This window comes from Mustelus asterias, chromosome 14, assembly GCF_964213995.1.
Source record: "Mustelus asterias chromosome 14, sMusAst1.hap1.1, whole genome shotgun sequence".
Lineage (NCBI taxonomy): Eukaryota > Metazoa > Chordata > Chondrichthyes > Carcharhiniformes > Triakidae > Mustelus > Mustelus asterias.
In genome coordinates, this window is record NC_135814.1 from 55452778 (window position 1) to 55475738 (window position 22961).

General features: G+C 42.6%; 1 protein-coding gene across 1 annotated transcript in view; it reads right to left on the reverse strand.

Moving 5' to 3' along the window:
* Positions 1–22961, reverse strand: part of dnah9l (dynein, axonemal, heavy polypeptide 9 like) — a 509143-nt gene that overhangs the window by 290328 nt on the left and 195854 nt on the right. Inside the window, exons 34-39 of the mRNA XM_078227708.1 lie at positions 13685–13830; positions 13491–13607; positions 11712–11850; positions 11523–11615; positions 8267–8461; positions 201–278 (exon numbers count right to left, since the gene is read on the reverse strand). Coding sequence (XP_078083834.1) covers positions 201–278; positions 8267–8461; positions 11523–11615; positions 11712–11850; positions 13491–13607; positions 13685–13830 — 768 coding nt within the window. The remainder of the gene's footprint in view (positions 1–200; positions 279–8266; positions 8462–11522; positions 11616–11711; positions 11851–13490; positions 13608–13684; positions 13831–22961) is intronic.

Consider the following 22961-nt stretch of genomic DNA (forward strand, 5'->3'; position numbering starts at 1 on the left):
GGCTACAGCTGTGGTGCAGTCCAAACAATGACTCACATTGGCTAGTAGTGTTTTCTGACTAAACTTGAAGGCTGGATTAAATAATTTTATCTATCCACTGACAAGGATATTATTGCTTGGCTTGCTGACTGCACACAGAATAAATAGTTCTACATTCCTTTAGCTTTAGTCTGTGCTGCAACTGGAGTGCCTTCACTTACCTGGCTTTTGCCAGTTCCAGCAACACCCACAACAAAAACTGAATGTCGCACTGCCAACAGCTCCTCTAGTTGCATAGCCTAACAAAAATATAAACAACAATTACCAAAGATTGTCAAATAGCCAATTAACGAAACAAACCTAACTGTAGCATGATGAGACATCAGATCACAACTGTAGGCTATACCAAGCAGATGAATTGCCTCAGAGATTTTCCCACTTCACTCCCGCAACTTTGGCAGAAGCTCAAAAAATTTTGGAAAATCTCAGCAGGTCTGACAGCATCTGTGGAGAGAGAATAGAGCTAACATTTCGAGTCTAGAAGACCCTTCATCACAGCTTCGAATTTTTAAAAATTCAATTTGCTTGTTTTTGAAAACAAAACTTTCTAGTCAACAGATAAAAATAGGATGAAAAATACATGTTTCAGAGTTGGTCTGTTAGCTTCCACTTCATGTTCACAGAAACGAGAAAGGCAGAGGCTGCAAGACAGACACAGCAAAAAAGAAACTAGAGTGTGATTCTGAAAGACAGTAGTGAAGGTTTGCTGCTAGTCCATATACCCGTCCTTTATTATCTACACATGAAACAAGCAGGAAATGGGGGGAAAGCGAACACAAATGGAAAATACCAACTGGGACTCCTCAGCCACAGGTGTAGAATATTCTAGCCTATCATCATTTCTAATACAAAACCAGGTGACAAAGGATAGAATTGCAAGCAATCTTTGTGCACTGTTATACTCATTTATTTAATGATACTGTTAAGAAAACCAAAGATAGATTTAAAGATTTATATTTGGATGGGTAAAACCTTAGAAGCAAAATATAATTTTAGGGAGGTTTAATTTAATATTTTGGTGCCTGGAAGGGAAATGGGGATAAATTTCATGTTGAAAAAATGTTTGGCTATTTAGGGGTTAACTTCAGTTCCTGCTGAAATCCAATGTGATCTGCCCCAGCAACTGGTTTAGAAATCAGAGAGAAAGGGTGAGGCAGGAGACTTTCTGTTCTTAAGTATAACAAAAGTGTTTTTTGAAGACTATGAGGAAGCTGGGGGGAAAGGTCTCTCTGTCAGTTCTGAGAAAGACTGTAACAATGGAGTAAACTGAATCTAAATAAGCCAGATCAACAGATCCAGAGAACGGTGATAGAAAGTAGACTTCAAAATCCTGAAGCTAAATGAATAGAGAAAAATGTATGTTCCAGAAGAAATCAAGGAAGAAAGAAAAACGAGCTTTGAGTTAAAGAAGATATTCTATTAAACTAGATTTATTGTTGGGAGGAGGCTTTCAGAGGCAACTGAAAGTTTTAAAGTAATTCTATTAAGAAGCTGGCACTTGAAAGTTAAAGCAATTGACAGTGAGAAGAAACAGTCAATCGAGGCAGAGGAAACTGAAAGGGGTTGGTTTGAAATCCTGACAGGAATTAGTGCTAAAGGTGAAGTGAAAATCATCTCTGAAAATTATCTGGGGATATTCTGAGGAAGAATCCACAAACCATAAACCTGGGGGCGATCTCATGAAAAGAATTCGAAGTCCAGAATAAGCGTGAAAACTGGAGAGTTTCTGATCCGTTTTTTGGGTGAGTGCAAATCTGCGATCTTATACACTTTAGAGCAAAATAACCTCAAAACCTGTTTCTCGCCTGTAGAGGGAGGAGGTGGGGCTTAATCACTGGAAAGCTCGTTGAGAGCAGCAGAAGGCGCCATTACACACAGGCAGGTCTCTGGGCTCTGAGAGCAGCAGAGACATGTCATTCAGCCTCAGCCAGCCTCCATGCCATAAAGCAAGCCTTCCCCCCAGCTATTGCGGGGGCTTGTGGCCTATCGCGAACACTCGCCCGGACCAATTCACCCCTGTGGCTCCCCCCGCCCAGACTGATCTACCCCCACAAACCACGCCCCGCTCACCCGGGTCTATCCTCCCTCCCCCCCCCCCCGCCCCACTGATCACACTGCAGAGTGGCAGTGGGACCCCTCCCTCCATCCCCCCACCAATCACATTGTCTCGGTCTGGCCTCAACCCCTGTAGGCTTGCCACCTCAGGCCCCAGTGGGCAGTGCCAGGGTGCCAGGCTGGTATTGCCCAAGGGGCACTCTCCACTTGCCCCCAACCTCCGGGATGGGGGGGTGTCAATGCCCTCTGCTTCTACCCATTAGTGAGGACCAGCTGTGATTCTCGCTAGAAAGAGCCTCTCCTAGTGAGACCACAGAGGCAAGTGAGCCCTGACGATTGAGTCCAGGGCTCGCATATTACATTTAAATGAGCTTTTTAATATATTTAAATAATTTATTCAGCCTCACGCTGGAAATAAGCACGAGGCTAAGCTTGCCGGTGCCGGAAAGATGGAGACAGCCAAAAAATCAGGCTCTCGCGTGATTTTACCGGCTCACCCCGCCCATCGGCCGGTGGGGTTTGATGGTAAGATCAACCCACCCCCCATGTGCATTTGCTAAATTAATGGGAGTGTAAATGAGCATTGTACCATAATCTACTTCTGTCATTTTTAATAGACGTTTTCTTTTGTTGATAAAAACTAATTAGCGGTTCTGTGCCTCTGTGTGTTCCACGTTCGATTAAAAAAAAGTGATGTTCATTGAGCCAGGGTATCATTCTGAGATCTTGCCATCCAATTATAACACCTGGGATCGTTACAATACACATTATAAACATGCAGCCCCTTTTTCAACAACCAGTTTCAGTCTGTTCCTACTTATAGGAGCAAAATTGATTCCCCAGAATGACCATCAGCTGCATAGAATTAAATACATTAAATATAAAATTAGCAGATAGCCTTCTCTTTAAATAAAAATGTAAAAATACGTACAACCAAAGTTTCAAAACAAATTAAATCAAATACCTCCATATTCCGTTAGAAGCATTACATTGTGACTCACCCTTCCTCTAGACCCTTATAATTTACTTGCACATACATTTGGTTTTGCAAAACAAAATGACAGTTATCACCTGTAACTACCCATTTAATTTTTGAGATTTCCTTTCTCTCCAGCATTTGTTTCAAGTCAGGAAGGTCACTCTAACTTTATTCTCATACATTTTGTAGAGTACATATCTCCAGCAAATGCACTTTCTTACTTTCACCCCATCTTACTAGTCAATGAACCTAATTTCTTGGCCACATTCTGTGAATTCAACCAGTATTTAAACTTGCCTGTAGCTTTTTCTGCATGTCCCACAATTGTCACTTCCCTCCATTCATTAAATCCTTATGGAATATTACTCTTCTGCTTACCCACTTGGGCAATTAGACATTATATATAGTTCTGTCATGTGTATCATGATCACACAAATTATCACCATCTCGGCCTTGGTCCATCATATTCAGGACCCTTATTACAAAACACATGAACAAGGTACAAGATACCTTGTTAACGCCTATTAGTTGCTAAAGATCTGAGATATTCTAATTAATTACAATTAATCAAGAGGACTGTACCAAACTAGTTTGATTGCTATGTTTGATAAGTACCGTCTTACCAGCACAACCTATTACCAGAGGCATTCCATTCTCCTTAACTCTCACTTTTAAAGTATACCAAAAATGCTGAATTAAACCACGGGTGTGATCTTACCACCGCACTTCACAGCCCAAAGGGTGGGGTGAACCGATAAGATTGCGCGAGAGCCGAGAAATCAAATTCGCGCCCAATTTCCTGCCTCTCGCAATCTTACCGGCACTGGACATCCGGTGAGGTCAGCCTCAAGCCCATTTCCGGCACGATGTTGAATAAATTTCTTAAATCAAATTTAAACAATTTAAATTAAATTAGTGAACCTGGTCTCACTTGCCTCTGTGGTCTCACCGGGGGACGTTGCCTCCGGCGAGGAAAACATCTGGTCCCCACAAATGGGGACCATTCATGATGGCCTCGCCAGTAGAACTGGAGGCCATTGAGGCTCCCTGGGGAGGTCGGAGGCAAGTGGGGTGCGCCTTGCACAGTGCCAACCTGGCACTGGGCAGCGGGAAGTGCAAAGGGGGTGAAACCTGAGGGCACCTGCACTCTGGAAGCGATCAATGGCGGAGGGGAGGGGAGGGGGGCCCTTCTGCCACTCTGCAGGCAATCGATGGAGGAGGGATGATATTTGCAGGCAATGTGAGGCTTGTGATCCCCACGGTATTGGAGGTCGGGGGTGGGGGGGGGGGGGGGGGTTGGTGAGTGTGGGGGGGCGGGTGGCTGGGTCAAGGCCGGCTGCAGAAGCAGAGTCCTGACAGGTCTCTCTCTTTCAGATCTGTCAGGCCTCTGCTGGTTGCCATTCTGCATGTGCAGAGGTCTGCACATGCACAATTACGCCTTCTGCTGCAGCAGTTTTGCTGGCAAGGTAAGCCCTGCCCCTTCCCCTACAGGCAAGGAATGATTTAGCCCATTTTTCTTGCACTGAGTGCATAAAATTCTGGATTTGAACACGCCCAAAAAAAGGGTGAGAAACTCTCCCATTTTTCCACCTGTCCTGGACTTAGCATTTCTTCGGTGAGATTCCCCCCATGTCTCAGACGTATTTACACAATGCCTCTACAAGTTTTTTCTGAGACCTGAGCCTTGATGAAATGCCATCTCCTTACATGTATTCACATATGTGGAAAAACTTAATTAATTGTAGGGACAGGGTGACGATGAGTGAAATTTTGCGGAGGCAATAGTGATCTCAGCTGCTGGCTGGCGAGTGAGCGAGGCTTCATCACTTTTCAGGAAGCCACCCCCGGCAGCTGTTGCCACTCAGGTACTTAAACAGGCCAATCAGAGATTGGCAACACAAAAGGATTTGCTTGTTACTCTCTCCATATAATGAGTTCCCCAACAGCCATTGGATAAATACCAGCAGTGGCAGAATGAGGCCTTAAGTGGGTATTAATTGCCTCAATTGGGGGCAGGTGGGCAGGCCATCTATGGGCCTGACAGCCACAGACTTAATTGAGTTAGAGGCAGAAAGAAAGTGGGGGCCCTACTCATGAACCTTCCACCTGATTAAATGCTCTCTCGAGTTCCAAACCCGCCATGGAGATTTCACCCAATCACAGAACGGAAGGCAATTTTGGATTTTGCCCACAGGATAATTAGTGGGCATTATATACTCCCACCATCTGGAGTGATATTTTATCCTTGCTGTCCACTTGTTGTCTGATTAATCAACTAAAGTTTTATGCAGCGTTTCATCGATTGCCGCAGGATTCCTTCCACAAACTCCATTGCTGGATGGACTTTCAGCTGCAGGACTCAAAATCATGAAGTTACATTTTCACATGGCTCTGAATTTATTATTTATCAGTCAGAGGCTTGGTTGGTGTCCCCTGGTCCAGTCCCTATCCATTTTTCCATAATATTGTCTTTAATATCCCATTTTTCCTTGCTAGAAAGACCAAATCTGATTGTTGCCTCTACAAAAATGTAGAATGAAAATATTTTTGTCCCATGCCTTTAGATCCATGATAAAGTCACGAGTAAGACTTTCAATACTTCAAATCACACCGGGATCACTTATTAACTGTTCATTGGGCACCCGTGGGATTCATTTGTCCATTATCTTTATTTTAATTTTGTCTTCTCCTGCTTTCATCCTATTCTTCCTGTCCTTCATCATTGCATTGTATTGGTGCCTGCATCCAGTATCAGGACAATTTTGAAATTTGGCAACGATTGGGCCCGATTTTACCATCACGTTGCACCGGTTTTCAGGCACGAAAACTTGGTAAAGTCGGGCGTGAGGCGAGTAGCACGATATGTGCCCGCCTCGGCACCTGTTCCCATTTTACCAATCGCCGAAAATGGCCACCGTCTGGACCGCGCCCAAAATGGGCGTGACATCTATTTAAATGCATTTGCGTGCATTTAAATTGCCTTAATAGGCTGCACGTCCAAACTTACCGGCACTTCCAGATTTGGCGCGAAACAGACATGGTCCGCAAAGATCCCATTAGGGTGTTCCAACTTCTGAGGAGGTAACTTCAGGGCTTCCAGCTGCCCTCTGAGTCAGATCGGTGTGGGGAGGCGAGTCAGATCGCTCTCTGGTTGGGGGTGGGAGGAAGGTGAGGGAGGGAGGCGGATCAGATGGCTCTCTGGTGGGGGAGGGGAGGGAGGTGGGTCAGATGCTCTCTGGTGGGGAGGGGAGACGGGTCAGATGGCTTTCTGGTAGGGGGGGCAGGAGGCGTCCGCTGCCAATCTGCTTGCGATCGGTGGGGGGAAGTGGGGGTCCGCTATCATTCTGTGTGCAATGTGTGGGGGGGCAGGGGGCCACGATCGGTCTGGGTGGCAGTGGGGTGGGGGATAAGGGGGTCAGTTATGTTGTGAGGGTGGAGCAATGTCTTTGGGGGCCGGGGGGAAGGCTTTATGCAGCCTGGGAACGATGTGGCAGGGGAGCGTTTTTCTATATTTGTTACTGCGCATGTGCAGTTGAAGGCTCCGATCGGAGCTGCAGTGTTTCGGGCATGTTAAGCCCCACCCACAGGCTTTTGCAGCATGATTCGGAATGACTGATTTTTTTTCCAGGCAGACTGTGTATGGGGGCACCTGAGAACAGGTCTAAAAGTCAGATTTGAAACATTCCCAGATTCAGCACTTAGAATCAAAATGGTAAAATCGGGCCCAATGAGTCTTCTATTCTTTGTGTAATTATGGAATGTCTCATTTGTTTCATGATGGCTGAAGGAATTAACAGTTTCCTCATGAATTCTTTTTAAGGCTACAGACATCTGATTCAACCAGGTCTCCTCTTCTGAGAACTGGACACCAGTTGGAATCAGTAACCTGTCCATATGAGACACTGAAGCACGATCCAATAATTTAAACACTACTACTGATGCTGGGATCCCCAAATTGAATTTCATCAATGATTTATACAATATGTTAAAATCCATGAAGCATTCTTCCATGGAATAACCATCAGTTTCTGAAATCTATCAAGTTCTACTTATGCCTCGGAGGCATTTAACTGATTGTCCTTCTTGTCATTTTCATCCATCAATTCTAAAGCCCAAAGCTTCATCACTTTCCATCTCACAAACTACTTTACTTCTGATTTCTTGTAGGAAGTGACAATACAAAGGCCATTCCTTATTTTCTTTTTGGATGGGGTGTTAACCCTTGTTCACATATCTACTTCATTCTTCCACAGGTCTCATGATTCAGACTCCAATAGGTAATCATAACCTAAAAGTTACACTAGCTTTCTGTCATTTCCACTATGCTACTAGGATTTTAGTTTTCTGTCAGAAACGCTTTTCTTAGTTTCCAATGTTCACCTTTAGACTACCATTCTCTTCTACATGTCATACTTCAGAAAGTTAGGTGATGAAGGGTAGAATTGGAGCCAATCTTTTCACAGTTTTATAATCATTTATTTACGGAGAATCACATTATAAACACACACCTCCGATCCCAACAACCACAGTTTCAAGTCTGCTTACATTTATCAGAGCATAAGTGAATTCCCAGTTAATGCACACCACCTGCATACAATTAAATACAATTAATATGCAATTAACAAAGAGAGCATCGAGTTGAGTAGAAACACCAGAGAGCATTTAATTTGGAAGAAATCCAGACAGAACATGGTAGTCTGGCTGCAGAATTTGGGAGCACTGGGGATGGGTAATCAAAAATATGAGAAAGTGGCTACAAGTGTAGAAGGGAGACTCAGGGATAGGTTTGTCAAAAAAGGCTAAAAATTCTTTAAGCTTATTGTGCACTTTTACTATTTTTAAAGCTTTATTTTTAAAGCATTGAAAGCCCACTTAAAGAAATATCACATGTCTCTTTCATATAATTGCTTCTACCAATATTAGAAGCAACTTAACGGACATTTTTATCAAAATGATGATTATACAAACTAAGAAACAAAAGAAGTTTTTATCCTGCTGCCTAGATATAATGTACGGGACAGATATGGTAGTTCGAATATAGACTGAATATTTGTTAACTTATGCTCATGTAAAAACATTAGACAGCTGTTAGAAATTCAGGCCTTGATACACATTTTATAAGAGTGAACATTACAACCTTTAATCAGCTCATTTAGATTTATGATAAACTAAGCATAAAGCTATTATTTCCACCTTTAGTATGAAGTTGTCCTCTGGCTGCAGGTGCAGTTCTGCAATGGACTGACGCACCATCTGTTCCAAATTTATGTCTCTCTTGCGTGGTACCTCCGATGACGGAAAAAGATCACCAATCAGACCCAGAAAAATAGGGACATCGTTGGTAACAATTTTTGGTAGATTAAAATCTCTCAGAGCACGCATTAGGACCTGGAATAAAGCAACAGTACTATAAAACAGTAACAGAGCAATAACATTTTAGCAAATATAGTAAGTTAACAAAGTTATTGCATAATTAAACAATTATAGACCATATGGTTTGTTAAACTCAACCTGTTGTAGACTATGTCCTTGATTGTACATATATAAATCTTTCAGAAATTTAAAACCGATGACTGAAATATCTATGTTCATTTCTATATCCTTTCCTTGGATAAACAGATCAACTAACGTTAGACATGAGTCGTAATATGTGTAACAACATTGATTCCTTTTACATTACTTTTATTTCCAACAGAGAAGAACAGTAAGGCAGCCATTATCAGTTTAATGCATGCTCTTGAAAAGCCTGACTTTTCTTCTCAATTATGCTGATTGTATTCGAGAAGGCTGAATTTCAGGAACATGGACATTTTAGTGCAAAATTAGGCATATATAAGAAAAAAAGCTTAGGTGAATAATATTGAGCTTAACGAGTTATTAACATTGAAACATATTCGACCCAATTTTAATTATGCAAGTGAGAAGATTTTGAATGAATTAAAATCTTGCCCATAACCTTTTAAATCAGACATTTTATTATAGCAAAGATAATGCAAGAGATAGAATCATACAGCACAGAAAAGGCCGCTTGGCCCATCGAGTCTGCACCAACAATATCTACCACTAAAAACTCGCTCATCCCATTTTCTTGCACTTGTCCCATATCCTTGAATGTTTGATATTTCAAATGCTCGTCCAAATATTTTTTAAAGGTTGTAAAGTTTCCATCCTCCACTACCTTCCCTGGATTTCGTGGGATGCGTATTGCTTATGCCTTCCCGCCGCCAGTTGTTGTAAGGATTGGCTGACAACTGATGGACCTAAAAAAGCCCTGGCCCCAGTCATAATGTGCTGCCAGCTTGCTAAACAGTCAGAGAGTGGGACTTCCACCCTCAGTGAAGAAAGTCCTGCCCTTGATTGGCTGGCAGCTCTATCAGCCCCTGTAGTACCAGCACTCAGTAGTGGGCTTTGCTGCAACTTCAAGCAGGCTCATGCAAAACTTTAATGGATCCTGGAGCCAAGTAGGTTCCTTGCTTTTAGGTAAGGTTGCAATTCGGAAGCCGACGGAGGGGGTGAGTGGGATATGGTTGGGGGGGGGGGGGGATGATTTGGAGCCAGTGGAGAGGAACAAAGTTGGGGATAACATTTTGGGGGCAGTGCACCCAGTGCACACATGGCACCCCACAAAGGACATCCCATCCATTTCTTCCTGCCTTTTAACCAGCTGTGTTTAAAAAAAGACCTGCCCACTCCCACCCAGCTATGCATGCCAACTTTATTATGGTTACTGTAGAAGCACTAGAACACACAAACACACAGAAGATGGGCACTAAGAGAATGCACAAGGGTGATTAGTTTATATTTGTATGCAATAGAACATGGTATAAATTTGGTTTGGAATATTTAGTTTTGCATTGTGGCCTCACAGATGTTTTCATATCAATGACAGAGGAGAGAAAAGGGACTATTAGTAAAGGGATAAATGGAAGTTGCATTTGCTGGTTTTGCAATTGGATAGATTACTCACAGAAAGCCCAGCCAGAAAGGAGTTTTCCAGGTTGGATTTACCCTTCCTCCTCTTCCTTCCCCTCTTCTTGGTTTTCAGCTGCTCACAAGACTAGCTTCTCATGATGATGGCAAAGTTGTGCAGTATGCAATAAAATCACCACTGATTGGATGCTCTCTAATCATTCCCCAAGTCAGGCTTTTACTGCACGCCTGAGCCAGATTTTCACTGAAGGATGGGAAATCTGATAACCGAGATGAATTCCAGGTCATGACTTGTTGCCTCAGTTGCGCATTCTCACAATACTATTTTAAAATTCAAATACCCCAATTATCCAAGGGCAACATATATATCCAATTTGCTTGGTGCTACTTGCTTGGTGCCAGCAAAAAAGGCTGGCAACCACTTTGGGAGGTGGGAGCTACCTGCTTGGAGCCAGCAACAAAGGCTGGCAACCATTTTGGGGCTGCTGATGTCTTGCTAAAGAGAGCATAAAGAGACTTGGCTGAGAGCCTAGATTCATAAAAGGATTATCAAAATTGAATGTTTGGAGAGAACTGTTAACTTTGCTTGATTAATACCTTTCTGTAGATATAATAAGCTTTTTTCTGTGATCCCTTTTGTCAATGTCTTAATGTTTATTTGCACAAGATTAACAGCCATGAATGAATAAATCTTCTGCTATTGTTATTTTAACCATCTGTTTGATTGGCATGCATATAGACTTGTAGGAACAGCAATTTCTTGTTCAAAAATTTACTTGTGAATGGGTGTTTTTTCTTTCTAAGCAATTCCAAACAACCCATTGTTACTGTAGGGTCTTGCTTATGTAGGTAGAGTATACAGGGTGAATGGGGAGGGAAGGGCCATGAGTTGACATGGAGGGCATGAGGAGCAAGTGGGAGTAGGCGTGGGGCATGAGTTGGCATGGTGGCAATAAGGAGCCATGGGGGATGTGGGAGTATGAGTTCGTATTGTGAGTATAAGGGACCATGGTGGTGGGTGGCAGTCATAAGATGGTATGGAGGTGGCATGGGGACTATAAGGGGCCTTTGGGTGGGCTGAATCATGAGTTGGCATGGGCAATATAAGAGGCTATGGGGAGTGTGGATATGATGGGTGAAGGTGAGGGGGCCTAACAGCTTTTAATACAACTGGGACAAAGTCCCAGAGAACTGAGACAACCCTTTTAACAAGCCCACCTTGGCAACCAGACATTTCTGTGACTGCCTCTAATCTATTTCCGAGGGTGGTGAGCCCAACTCTATCCCACACCTGCCCAAATAAAAAGCATAGCATTTTAAGGCCTCTCCACTTAGGTGCAGTGAGCTGTGAAATTGCTCAACTCAAGCTGTCTGCCTCAGTAGTAAAGAACCAGGCCTCAGTATATAACTTTGCCTATGATTGAGTTCATCAAAACTATTTCCTCTGAATTATTATTAGGAAAGTTAAGTCATAAATTTATGTCCTGTACCAAAAGCTAAACATGCAGCTTCTAATTACCTGTTCCTCAGGCCTGTTTCGATCTCCTCTCTTCAGGGAGCCAGCTACCACCAATACTGATTTTACAGCTCTAAGGCCCCAATCATAATGATCCTACAAGAAGATATGAGTTTAAGTAGGAAATAAATCAATGAAGGAAAAAATAGCTGTTTGACGAGCAAGTTTTTTCCTTTGTAAGATCTATATTACCTGCTTTGACAGCAGCTCACGGCAAAGTGTGTAGAGACTTATAAATTTTCTCGCAAGCAGCTTAGCATCTATAAATCCCTCTGCCACCAACATTATTTCACAGATCAGCTCAAAGTCTGGGATCACCATCGCACAAGGTCTGACAAGTATAAATTATAAAAGATACATTAAAAAAGGTGGAAATAATAAACCATTGTTCATGCAGCTCCCACTTCTCTTTGTCTTTTCATTAACTTTGATCACTCCATCCTTCTTCAACTCTTATTTTGTGACATTTTTCTCTGTTAGATTCAGTCATATTTGCCACAATGCGGGTATTACAGTGCCTTATTATAAATTTGCCTCCTTTGCCTTCATAGTCACATTTGGTCTACCCTTGTGGTATATTCTTGGTCCCCTCATCTGTTAAGACAATTTAAGTTTTCTCTGACAACATCTGGGGTAAATTTTCACCTTCGCTACTGCAAGGGTAACTAATGGGTTGATAGAACTCACCCAAATTTCATTCCATTGATGTTAATGGAATGCAAATCAAGTATATTCTATAAAGGGCTCATGGTGGCAACATTTTAAGTATTACCAAAGCCAGCCCAACTGGCTGTACTTTTTACCATTCTACCCCAATCATTGCCACAATAGAGATGTGGCCCTCATAACCAACTCACACTTTGCTCTTTCATCCTATGACTTCATAACCTTCTCTTCCTCAAGCAACTCACCATTTTACCATCTCACCCACCACCCCACATGACTTTCCTTTAAAATTCTTGTTCTGTACAATGCCCCCAAGAACAATCCCATGTTGTCATCAAGATACTCTCCCTAGTTTCCTCCCAGCCTCTATGCTGAGTATATCATTAGTGATTTCAAGTACTATCTCAACACATGCAGCCAGATTTTGCAGTCCCTTAAAGGAACCAAATGGCAACAAAAAGGTAAGCGAGCAGGACAGCTGGATATCCTGCGACGATTTCCATTCAGCACCATTTTGTGCAGTGCAGGAAAGGGTACAGGCAGACCTGTGCCTATTAATAACACACTACACATCATTCAGCCCATACCCAAAAGAGAGACCTACCAGTGGCAAGGGCCTCCCATGGAAAAAGATCTCCACCTGCCCTTAAAACCATAATCTCTCTCTCCCCTCACCAAGACCTCCCCAGTTGATCTTGGTTAGGCCACTTCAACTACCTCCACTCCAGACTCCAGCGATGATCCTGCATCTTTGGCTTCCTGCAGTCAGGCAGAAGCCATCTCTGCCGGTGGTGGTGTCAGTGCTAGATTTGTCGCCAGCTCCCAGAGATGAGAAATTCCCCTGACCATGACAAGGATCCCAACGCCAACCACGTAATTGCCTTATTGGCACAAAATAAAGTAGGAGGCGAAAAGGGACTTGGAATGGCCAGAAGACGCCACCTGCTTCCCAACTAATGAACGGGTCCACTGCTGCAATCATTCAATTCCAACCACAATTTCCAAACATAGCAAATTCAACTTCAGCATATTGGAAACAAATATAAGGAATTTATAGTGTTTGAATAAAAATATTACGTTTTCTGAATTGATCCATCTGAGAGTTCACACACTTGCTAATAATGACTTTTATTGGTGTAACGAAAGATTTCATAGGTTGTTAACAGAGATGTGGATTATTAGACATTAGGTGGAAACCTTCTCAGTCATTGTTCTACTGTCCAATAATATGTCATAGAATTTGAGATATGAAGGTAAACTTTAAAGTAACACATTACACTTCATAACTCAATAATATCTACATACCTGAAGAGGGCTTTCAGGTTTTCAGGAAGCTCTGCTCTCCCTGCATATCCAGGATTTAGGGTTATGAATATACCAACTGAAGGTTTCAGTTCAATAACTTCTCCTAAAAAATAAAATCTATTGATTCAAAAAAAGACATTAATACAAGATTAAGATCAATGGATCTTCAATTACATGTATGAAACACTGCATACCGGTTTTTCTTGTTCCTAATTGCATCTTGAATAGTTTTGACTTGTACAGCTACAACTGAAAGAACTTCCACTGAAATTCGATTGAATTCATCAAAACATCCCCATACTCCTGTTTGTGCGAGACCTTTATATATATTTCCTATGGACTAATGTACAAAAAATGTTTAAAAACTTGCATGAAACAATCACTCTCAAGTCATATCCAATACATAATTTATCTTGCAGTCATCATAGCTACAAGCAAGCATCTAGAGAATTACACAGCATACACCATGGGGTACCAGCTGTGCCTTGGTCTCTGGGTCACAAGGTTTTGGGTTCAAGTCTCACACCAGAGACTTGAACACAAAAATCTAGGTTGACCCTCCAGTGCCATGCTGAGGAAATGCTGTCTTTTAGATGGGAAGTTCAATGGAGGACATGTATGCTCTCTTAGGTAGCTGCAATGGGGTCATCCTTATTTTCCTGCCCAATATTTATCAATCAACGTCATAAAAATCATATTTATCACTGTTGTTTATGGAAGCTTGCTACGAACAAATACATCGGAACATGCGTAGAAAACAGAAGCAGGAGTAGGCCATTAGGCTTTTCATCATGACCATGACTGGTCATCAATTCAATATCCTGATCCCGCCTTCCTCCCATATCCCTTGATCCCTTTAGCCCCAAGAGCTAAGTCAAATTGGCTGCTACGTTTCAAACATTAAAACAGTGACTTTACTCCAAAATACTTAATTGACTGTAAACCACTTTGGGTCATCCAGGATCATGAAAGGAACTATGGAAAGTCTTCTCTTTAATTAGGGTAAATCTTTGGCTTGTTTCTGTGCAACTGGCCAAACATGCATTAAAAAGTTTAAAGGATTTCTAAGCACAAGCAAGCTATGGCCAAAACCATTTAAAATCTTGCTGTTTTCATAATCTTTTCAGCTTGTTCAAGGTTCAATTTTTCCTTTAACTTAATTATTCCTAGAACTTCTCTGTTCATTCCCTGGTTCCTAGAACTAGTTGTTTTTTCATTTCTGGGGTTTGTTTTCTTGCCCGTTACTCCATGGTTATGCTTCTGGCAGAGTTGAGAGAGCTGCCTTCTCTCTCACTACCTAGCTCCAACTGCCTTGGGCCCAGTTAAAACTCAATTCAAAAATCCTTCCTGACATTAAGGAGGCCTCTGGTTGCTAGGCATCAGCTCAGTCTTTCTTTATATTTGTTTGCTTTTCACATTATAAACTCTCCAAGGACAGGCACGGTCTGAAATTAAATCAAAATCCTCATACACACAAACACCTTTGTTTAACATTAATCTAACTAGAATTTTACCTTTTCTTACACAGAAACACTAAATTAAACTCACTTAAATCTTATTTCTAATATCCAACAATACAAACATAGATAATTTAAAACTACCTCTGCTTCTTGACAGTAGTCGCTCTTGTGACTGCTGTCAAGAGGTGTTAAACTAATGTAGTGGGGGGATGGGAACTGATGCAGTAAGTCAGAGGGCAGTAAAGTGGGGACAGAAACAAAAGGCAGTAAGGGGAAAAGTGGAAAGCATAGAAACCAAAGACAAAAATCAAAAAGGGCAGCATTACATCATAGTTCCAAGAGAGCAATAAAAGCCCCAAAAAAACAAGCCTGAAGGCTCTGTGTCTCAATGCGAGGAGCATTTGTAATAAGGTGGATGAATTAACTGCGCAGTCATTAACGGAGATGATGTGATGTAATTGGGATCATGGAGACCTGGCTCCAGGCTGACCAGGGATGGGAACTCAACATCCAGGCGTATTCAATATTCAGGAAAGATAGACGGAAAGTAAAGGAGGGTGGGGTAGCGTTGCTGGTTAAAGAGAAGATTAATGCAATAGTAAGGGAGGACATTGTAAGAAGTTTCACAACACCAGGTTAAAGTCCAACAGGTTTATTTGGTATCACGAGCTTTTGAAGCGCTCCTCCTTCATCAGATGAGTGGAGACTTGGATTCACAAACAGGGCATCTGTAGACAAGGCCTCAATTGCAAGATAATGGTTGGAATGCGAGTCTTTACAGGTAATCAAGTCTTTACAGGTGCAGACAATGCAAGTGGAGAGAGGGATAAACACAGATTAAAGAGGTGTGAATTGCCTCAAGCCAGGACAGTTCGTAGAATTTTGCAAGCCCAGGCCAAATGATGGGGGTTACACGTAGTGTGACATGAACTCAAGATCCCGGTTGAGGCCATCCTTGTGTGCAGAACTTAGCTATCAGTTTCTGCTTGGCGATTCTGTGTTGTCACTACAGCAGGGTTGCAGAAGGACTTGGACAGGTTAGGGGAGTGGGCAAAGGAATGGCAGATTGAATACAATGTGGAAAAGTGTGAGGCTATACACTTTGGGAGAAGGAATGGAAGCATAGACTATTTTCTAAATGGGAAAATGCTTAGGAAATCAGAAACACGAAGGGACTTGGGAGCCCTTGTTCAAGATTCTCCTAAGGTTAATGTGCAGGCAGTTAGGAAGGCAAATGCAATGTTAGCATTCATGTCGAGAGGGCTAGAATACAAGAGCAGGGATGTACTTCTGAGGCTGTATAAGGCTCTGGTCAGACCCCATTTGGAGTATTGTGAGCAGTTTTGGGTCCCGTATCTAAGGAAGGATGTGCTGGCCTTGGAAAGGGCCAGAAAAGGTTCACAAGAATGATCCCTGGAATGAAGAACTTGCCGCATGAGGAACGGTTGAGGACTCTGGGTCTGTACTCGTTGGAGTTTAGAAGGATGAGGGGGGGATCTTATTGAAACTTACAGGATACTGCGAGGCCTGGATAGAGTGGACGTGGAGAGGATGTTTCCACTAGTAGGAAAAATGGAACCAGAGGACATAACCTCAGGCTAAAGGGACGATCCTTTAAAACAGAGATGAGGAGGCATTACTTCAGCCAGAGAGCGGTGAATCCATGGAACTCTTTGCCGCAGAAGGCTGTGGAGGCCAGGTCAATGAGTGTCTTTAAGACAGAGATAAATAGGTACTTGATTAATAAAGAGATTAGGGGTTATGGGGAAAAGGCAGGAGAATGGGGATGAGAAAAATATCAGGATGATTGAATGACGGAGCAGACTCGATGGGCCGAGTGGCCTAATTCTGCTCCTATGTCTTATGGCAGACATTTAAAGAATACATGGATGAACCTCAACAACTGTACATCCCTGTCTGGCGTAAGAGTAAAATGGGGAAGGTGGCTCATCCATGGCTAACAAGGGAAATCAGGGATAATGTTAAAGCCAAAGAGGAGGCATTGTGATGACTTCAGCCAGGCTAATGAGGTTGGCTTGCTTGAGTATGAACTACCTGATAAGTCTGTTGATGTTTTAAGTTTCCTTTCGACTGTTTTTGGTTCGGGCTGTTCCCCCTTCTTTTTGGGGAGCTGCCCCTTTTAATTTGTCCCTAAGTTAATTTGAGTTCGTTTATTTGGTTGGTGTGAAAAGACATACCTGATAAGTCTGAATTGATGGTTAAATCAGGGAGCTTCATGCTCCCTATTTAAAACAGGTGTGTCAGACTCCCAACCTGCATTCAGCAGGGAGCAACTGGAGAGCTGGCTGTGTCCAGATGTATGGTGTAAATAAAGTAACTTGGTGACGGGACTTTCGCCTCCGTAGAGTTATTACAGGCATATAAATTGGCCCGAAAAAGCAACAAACCTGAGGACTGGGAGAAATTTAAAATCCAGCAGAGGAGGACAAAGGGTTTAATTCAGAAGGGGAAAACAGAATACAAGAGTAGTCTTGCAGAAAACATTAAAAACTGACTGCAAAAGCTTCTATAGATGTGTGAAGAGAAAAAGACTGGTGAAGAGAAATGTAGGTCCCTCACAGTTAGAATCAGGTGAATTCCTAATGGGCAACAAAGAGATGGCAGACCAGCTGAACAAATACTGTGGATCTGTCTTCACTAACGAGGACACAAATAACCTTCCAGAAATACTAAGGGACAGAGGGTCTAGCATGAAGAAGGAACAGAAGGAAATTCTTATTAGTCAGAAAATTATATTGGGGAAATTGCTGGGATTAAAACCGGATAAGTCCCCAGGGCCTGATGCTCTGCATCCCAGAGAACTCAAAGAAGTGGACCTAGAAATAGTGAACGCATTGGTGATCATTTCCAGCATTCTATAGACACTGGAAGAGTTCCAGTGCATTGGGAGGTAGCTAATGTAACCCCACTTTTTAAAAAAGCAGGGAGAGAGAAAACAGGGAATTATAAACCGGTTAGCCTGACATCGGTGGTGGGGAATTGCTGGAGTCAATTATTAAAAATGTAGTAACTAGGCATTTGGAAAGCAGTGACAGGATCGGTCCAAGTCAGCATGGATTCACTAAAGGGAAATAATGCTTGAAAAATCTTCTGGAAATTTTTGGGGATGTGACCAGCAGAGTGGACAAGGGTGAACTAGTGGATGCTGTGTATTTGGACTTTCAAAAGGCTTTTAACAAGGTCCCACACAATAGATTAGTGATTAAAGCTCATGGTATTGGGGATAATGTATTGACGTGGATAGAGAACAGTTTGGCAGACAAGAAGCAGCAAGTGGGAATAAACGGGTCCTTTTCAGAGTGGCATGCAGTGATGTGTAGGGTATTACCACCATTCAATAAGATCATGGCTGATCTTTTTGTGGACTCAGTTCCACTTACCCGCCCGCTCACCCTTAATTCCTTTACTGATCAAAAATCTATCTATCCTTGCCTTGCCTTAAAAACATTCAATGAGGTAGCCTCAACTGCTTCACTGGGCAGGGAATTCCACAGATTCACAACCCTTTGTGTGAAGAAGTTTCTCCTCAACTCAGTCCTAAATCTGCTCCCCCTTATTTTGAGGCCATGCCCCCTAGTTCTAGTTTCATCCACCAGTGGAAACAACTTCCTTGCTTCTATCTTACCTATTCCCTTCATAATCTTATATGTTTCTATAAGATCTCTCCTCATTCTTCTGAATTCCAATGAGTATAGTCCCAGTCTACTCAGTCTCTCCTCATAAGCCAACCCTCTGAAGTCCGGAATCAACCTAGTGAATCTCCTCTGCACCCCCTCCAGTGCCAGTATATCTTTTCTCAAGTAAGGATTTAACTTATAAATCAAAGGAAGGGTTTCATAAAGAAACATCATTACTCCAAACTTGGGGCCTCGCCCTGGGCCACTCCAAGCTCAACACAATTCTGCATAGTTCCTTATTTATAGTGAGCCAGCTGACTATTACATCCCTCTGTAATTGGTTCCATGTTTTACTGGGTCAGCTGACCCTTACATCTTGTTTCCATTGGTCACATTACATCCAATCAAAGTTGTCACTGGTTACGTACTAAGAGCGACTAGGGGATTTTCACAGTAACTTCATTGCAGCGTTAATGTAAGCCGACTTGTGACACTAATAAATCAACTTAGAAACTTAAAATTCTCCCTCCGTGTACCTGAACAGGCGCCGGAGTGCAGCGACTGTTCTTTCAGAAGGAACTCTTCAAAATGCAGCTGATGAAAATACAACAAAACTTACTCCAACTTATAAATCAAGGGAAGGATTTAACAAATTTTAGAATCTTTTCTCTCAAGTGTACTTTGTAGTGGCATTTATTTTATGACAGTGAAATTTTAAATTCATTTTTGGGATCTTGGCCAGTATTTATAGCCCATCCCTGGTTGCCATCCATTTTAGAGGGCGTTTGAGAGCCAACCACATTGCTGTGGGTCTGGAGTCACATTGAGGATTAGATAGGGTGGATGGTGAGAGCCTTTTTCCTCGGATGGTGATAGCTAGCACGAGGGGACATAGCTTTAAATTGAGGGGTGACAGATATAGGACAGATGTCAGAGGTAGGTTCTTCACTCAGAGAGTAGTAAGGGCGTGGAATGCCCTGCCTGCAGCAGTAGTGGACTCGCCAACATTTAAGGGCATTTAAATGGTCATTGGATAAACATATGGATAATATTGGAATAGTGTAGGTTAGAAGGGTTTTAGATTGGTTTCACAGGTCGGCGCAACATCGAGGGCCGAAGGGCCTGTACTGCACTGTAATGTTCTATGTTCTATTACAGCATTCAGTGCTGGGACACCCGCTATGCACAATATACATTAATGATTTGGACGAAGGAATTGAATGCAATATCTCCAAATTTTCAGACGACGCTAAGCTGGGTGGCAGTGTGTGCTGTGAGGAGGATGCTAAGAGGCTGCAGGGTGACTGAGTGGGCAGATACTTAGCAAATCCAATATAATATGGATAAATGTGAAGTTATCCACTTTGGTGGCAAAAACAGGAAGGGAGATTTTTATCTGAATTGTGGTAGTTTAGGAAAAGAGGAAGTGCAACGTGACCGGTGTGTCATGGCGGAACAGTTACTGAAGGTTGGCATGCAGGTACAGCAGGCAGTGGGGAAAGCTAATGGCATGCTGGCCTTCATAGCAAGAATATGAGAGTACAAGAGTAAGAATGTATAAGGATTATACTCATTGGAATCTAGAAGAATGAGAGGGGATCTCATAGAAACATATAAAATTCTGATGGGACTGGATTGGCTAGATGCAGGAAGAATGTTTCCGATGTTGGGGAAGTGCAGAACTAGGGGTCACAGCCTAAGAATAAGGGATAATCCATTTAGGACTGAGATGAGGAAGAACTTCTTCACTGAGAGAGATGTGAACCTGTGGAATTCTCTACCACCGAAAGCTGTTGGAGCCAGTTCATTAGATATCTTCAAGCGGGAGCTGGGCGTGGCCCTTGTAGCTAAAGGGATCAAGGGGTATGGAGAGAAAGCGGGAGTGAGATACGAAAGTGCATGATCAACCATGATCATATTGAATGGTGATGCAGGCTCGAAGGTCTGAATGGCCTATTCTTGCACCTATCATCTATGTTTCTATGTTGTATTGTTGGAAATACAGCAGCCAATTTGTGCACAGCAAACTCTAAGAAACAGCAATGTGATAATGACCATGTTTTCTTGCAATGTTAATTGAGGCATAAATATTAGCCAGGGATAGATTCTCTGCTCTTCATTGAAATTGTGTCAAGGGATCTTATCCTTCTACCTGAGCAGGCAGATTGGACCTTCGTTTATTGTCTTATCTGAAAGACAGCATTTCTGGACAGTGTAGCACTTACTCCAGTACAGCACTGGAGTGATGGGAATCTGCTGGAATCTAGTATTCCGAAATATTAACAATGCATTTTGAAATCATAATATGATCAAACAAAGTTGAATGTTGGTTTACAAAAGGCAATTGTGCTTGACAAATTTATTAGAGTTGTTTAAGGATGTAACTTGTAGGGTAGATAAAAGGGAACCAATAGATGAAGTATACTTGTAGTGTTTAAAGCGCGGATGGATGGATTCCTGATCGGTAAGGGAATTAAGGGTTATGGGGATCAGGCGGGTAAGTGGTACTGATCCACGTCAGATCAGCCATGATCTTATTGAATGGCGGGGCAGGCTCGAGGGGCTAGATGGCCTACTCCTGCTCCTATTTCTTATGTTCTTATGTTCTTATACTTGGATTTCCAAAAGGCATTTGATAAGGTGCTACTCAAAACATTAATATGAAAGGTAAGGACTCAGAATTGGGGGTATATATTAGCATGGATAGAGGATTGGTTAATAGACAGGAAGCAAAGAGGAGGAATAAAAGAAACATTTTAAGATTAGCAGGTTGACTGGTGAAGGGTTGGAGCCTGAGCTATTTAAATTCTGTATTAATTACTTAGACTAAGGGACCAAGAATAATGAATCTAAGTTTGATGATGATACAAATCTAGCTGTGAGGAGGACACAAGAAGATATATAAAGAGGTTAAGTGAGTGGGCAGCAAAGCGGCAGATTATAATGATTTTGATTTGATTTATTGTCACATTATTAGTATACAGTGAGAAGTATTGTTTCTTGCACACGATACAAAGCATACTGTTCATAGAGAAAGGAGACAGTGCAGAATGTAGTGTTACAGTCATAGCTAGGGTGTAGAGAAAGATCAACTTAGTGCGAGGTAGGTCCATTCAAAAGTCTGATGGCAGCAGGGAAGAAGCTGTTCTTGAGTCGGTTGGTACATGACCTCAGACTTTTGTATCTTTTTCCCAATGGAAAAAGGTGGAAGAGAGAGTGTCCAAGGTGCGTGGGGTCCTTAATTATGCTGGCTGCTTTGCCGAGGCAGCGTAAGTGTAGACAGAGTCAATGGAATGGAGGCTGGTTTGCGTGATGGATTGGGCTACAATCACAACCTTTTGTGATTTCTTGTGGTCTTGGGCAGAGCAGGAGCCATACCAAGCTGCGATATAACCAGAAAGAATGCTTTCTATGGTGCATCTATAAAGGTTGGTGAGAGTCGTAGCTGATATGCCAAATTTCCTTAGTCTTCTGAGAAAGTAGAAGCGTTGGTGGGCTTTCTTAACTATAGTGTCGGACCAGGACAGGTTGCTGGTGATCTGGACACTTAAAAACTTAAGCTCTCGACCGTTTCTACTTCGGCCCCATTGATGTAAACAGGGACATCATCTCCACTATGCTTCCTGAAGTCGATGACTGTCTCCATTGTTTTGCTAACATTGATGGAGAGATGTCATTGCACCAGTTCATCAGATTTTCTAACTCCTTCCTATACTCTGTCGCGTCATTGTTTGAGATCCGACCCACTACGGTGGTGTTATCAGCAAACTTGAGAATCAGTTGGAAGAGAATTTGACCATAGGTGAGTAAGGAACATAGTAAGGGGCTGAGGACACAGTCTTGTGGGGCACCCGTGTTGAGGATGATCGTGGAGGAGATGGCGCCTATCCTTACTGATTGCGGTCTATGGGGTAGGAATTTCAGGATCCAGTTGCAGAGGAGCCGAGCCCCAGGCCAAGGAGTTTGGAGATGAGTTTCATAGGAATAATGGTGTTGAAGGCTGAGCTGCAGTCAATAAATAGGACTGACACAGGTGTCTTTGTTATCTAGGTGTTCCAGGGTTGAGTGCAGGGCCAGGGAGATGGCGTCTACTGTGAACCTGTTGCGGCAGTAGGTGAACTGTAGTGGATCCAGGCAATCCAGGAGGCTGGAATTGATTTGTGCCATGACTAACCTTTCAAAGCACATCATAATGATGATGTCAGAGCCATGGGACGATAGTGTTAAAGGCACGCTGCTTGGCTTTTTTTTGGTACCGGAATGATGGTCGTCTTCTTGAAGCAGATAGGGACCTCAGATTGTTGTAAAGAGAGCTTGAAGGTGTTTGCGAATACCCTCGCCAGCTGATCCACGCAGGATCTGAGTGCTCGCCC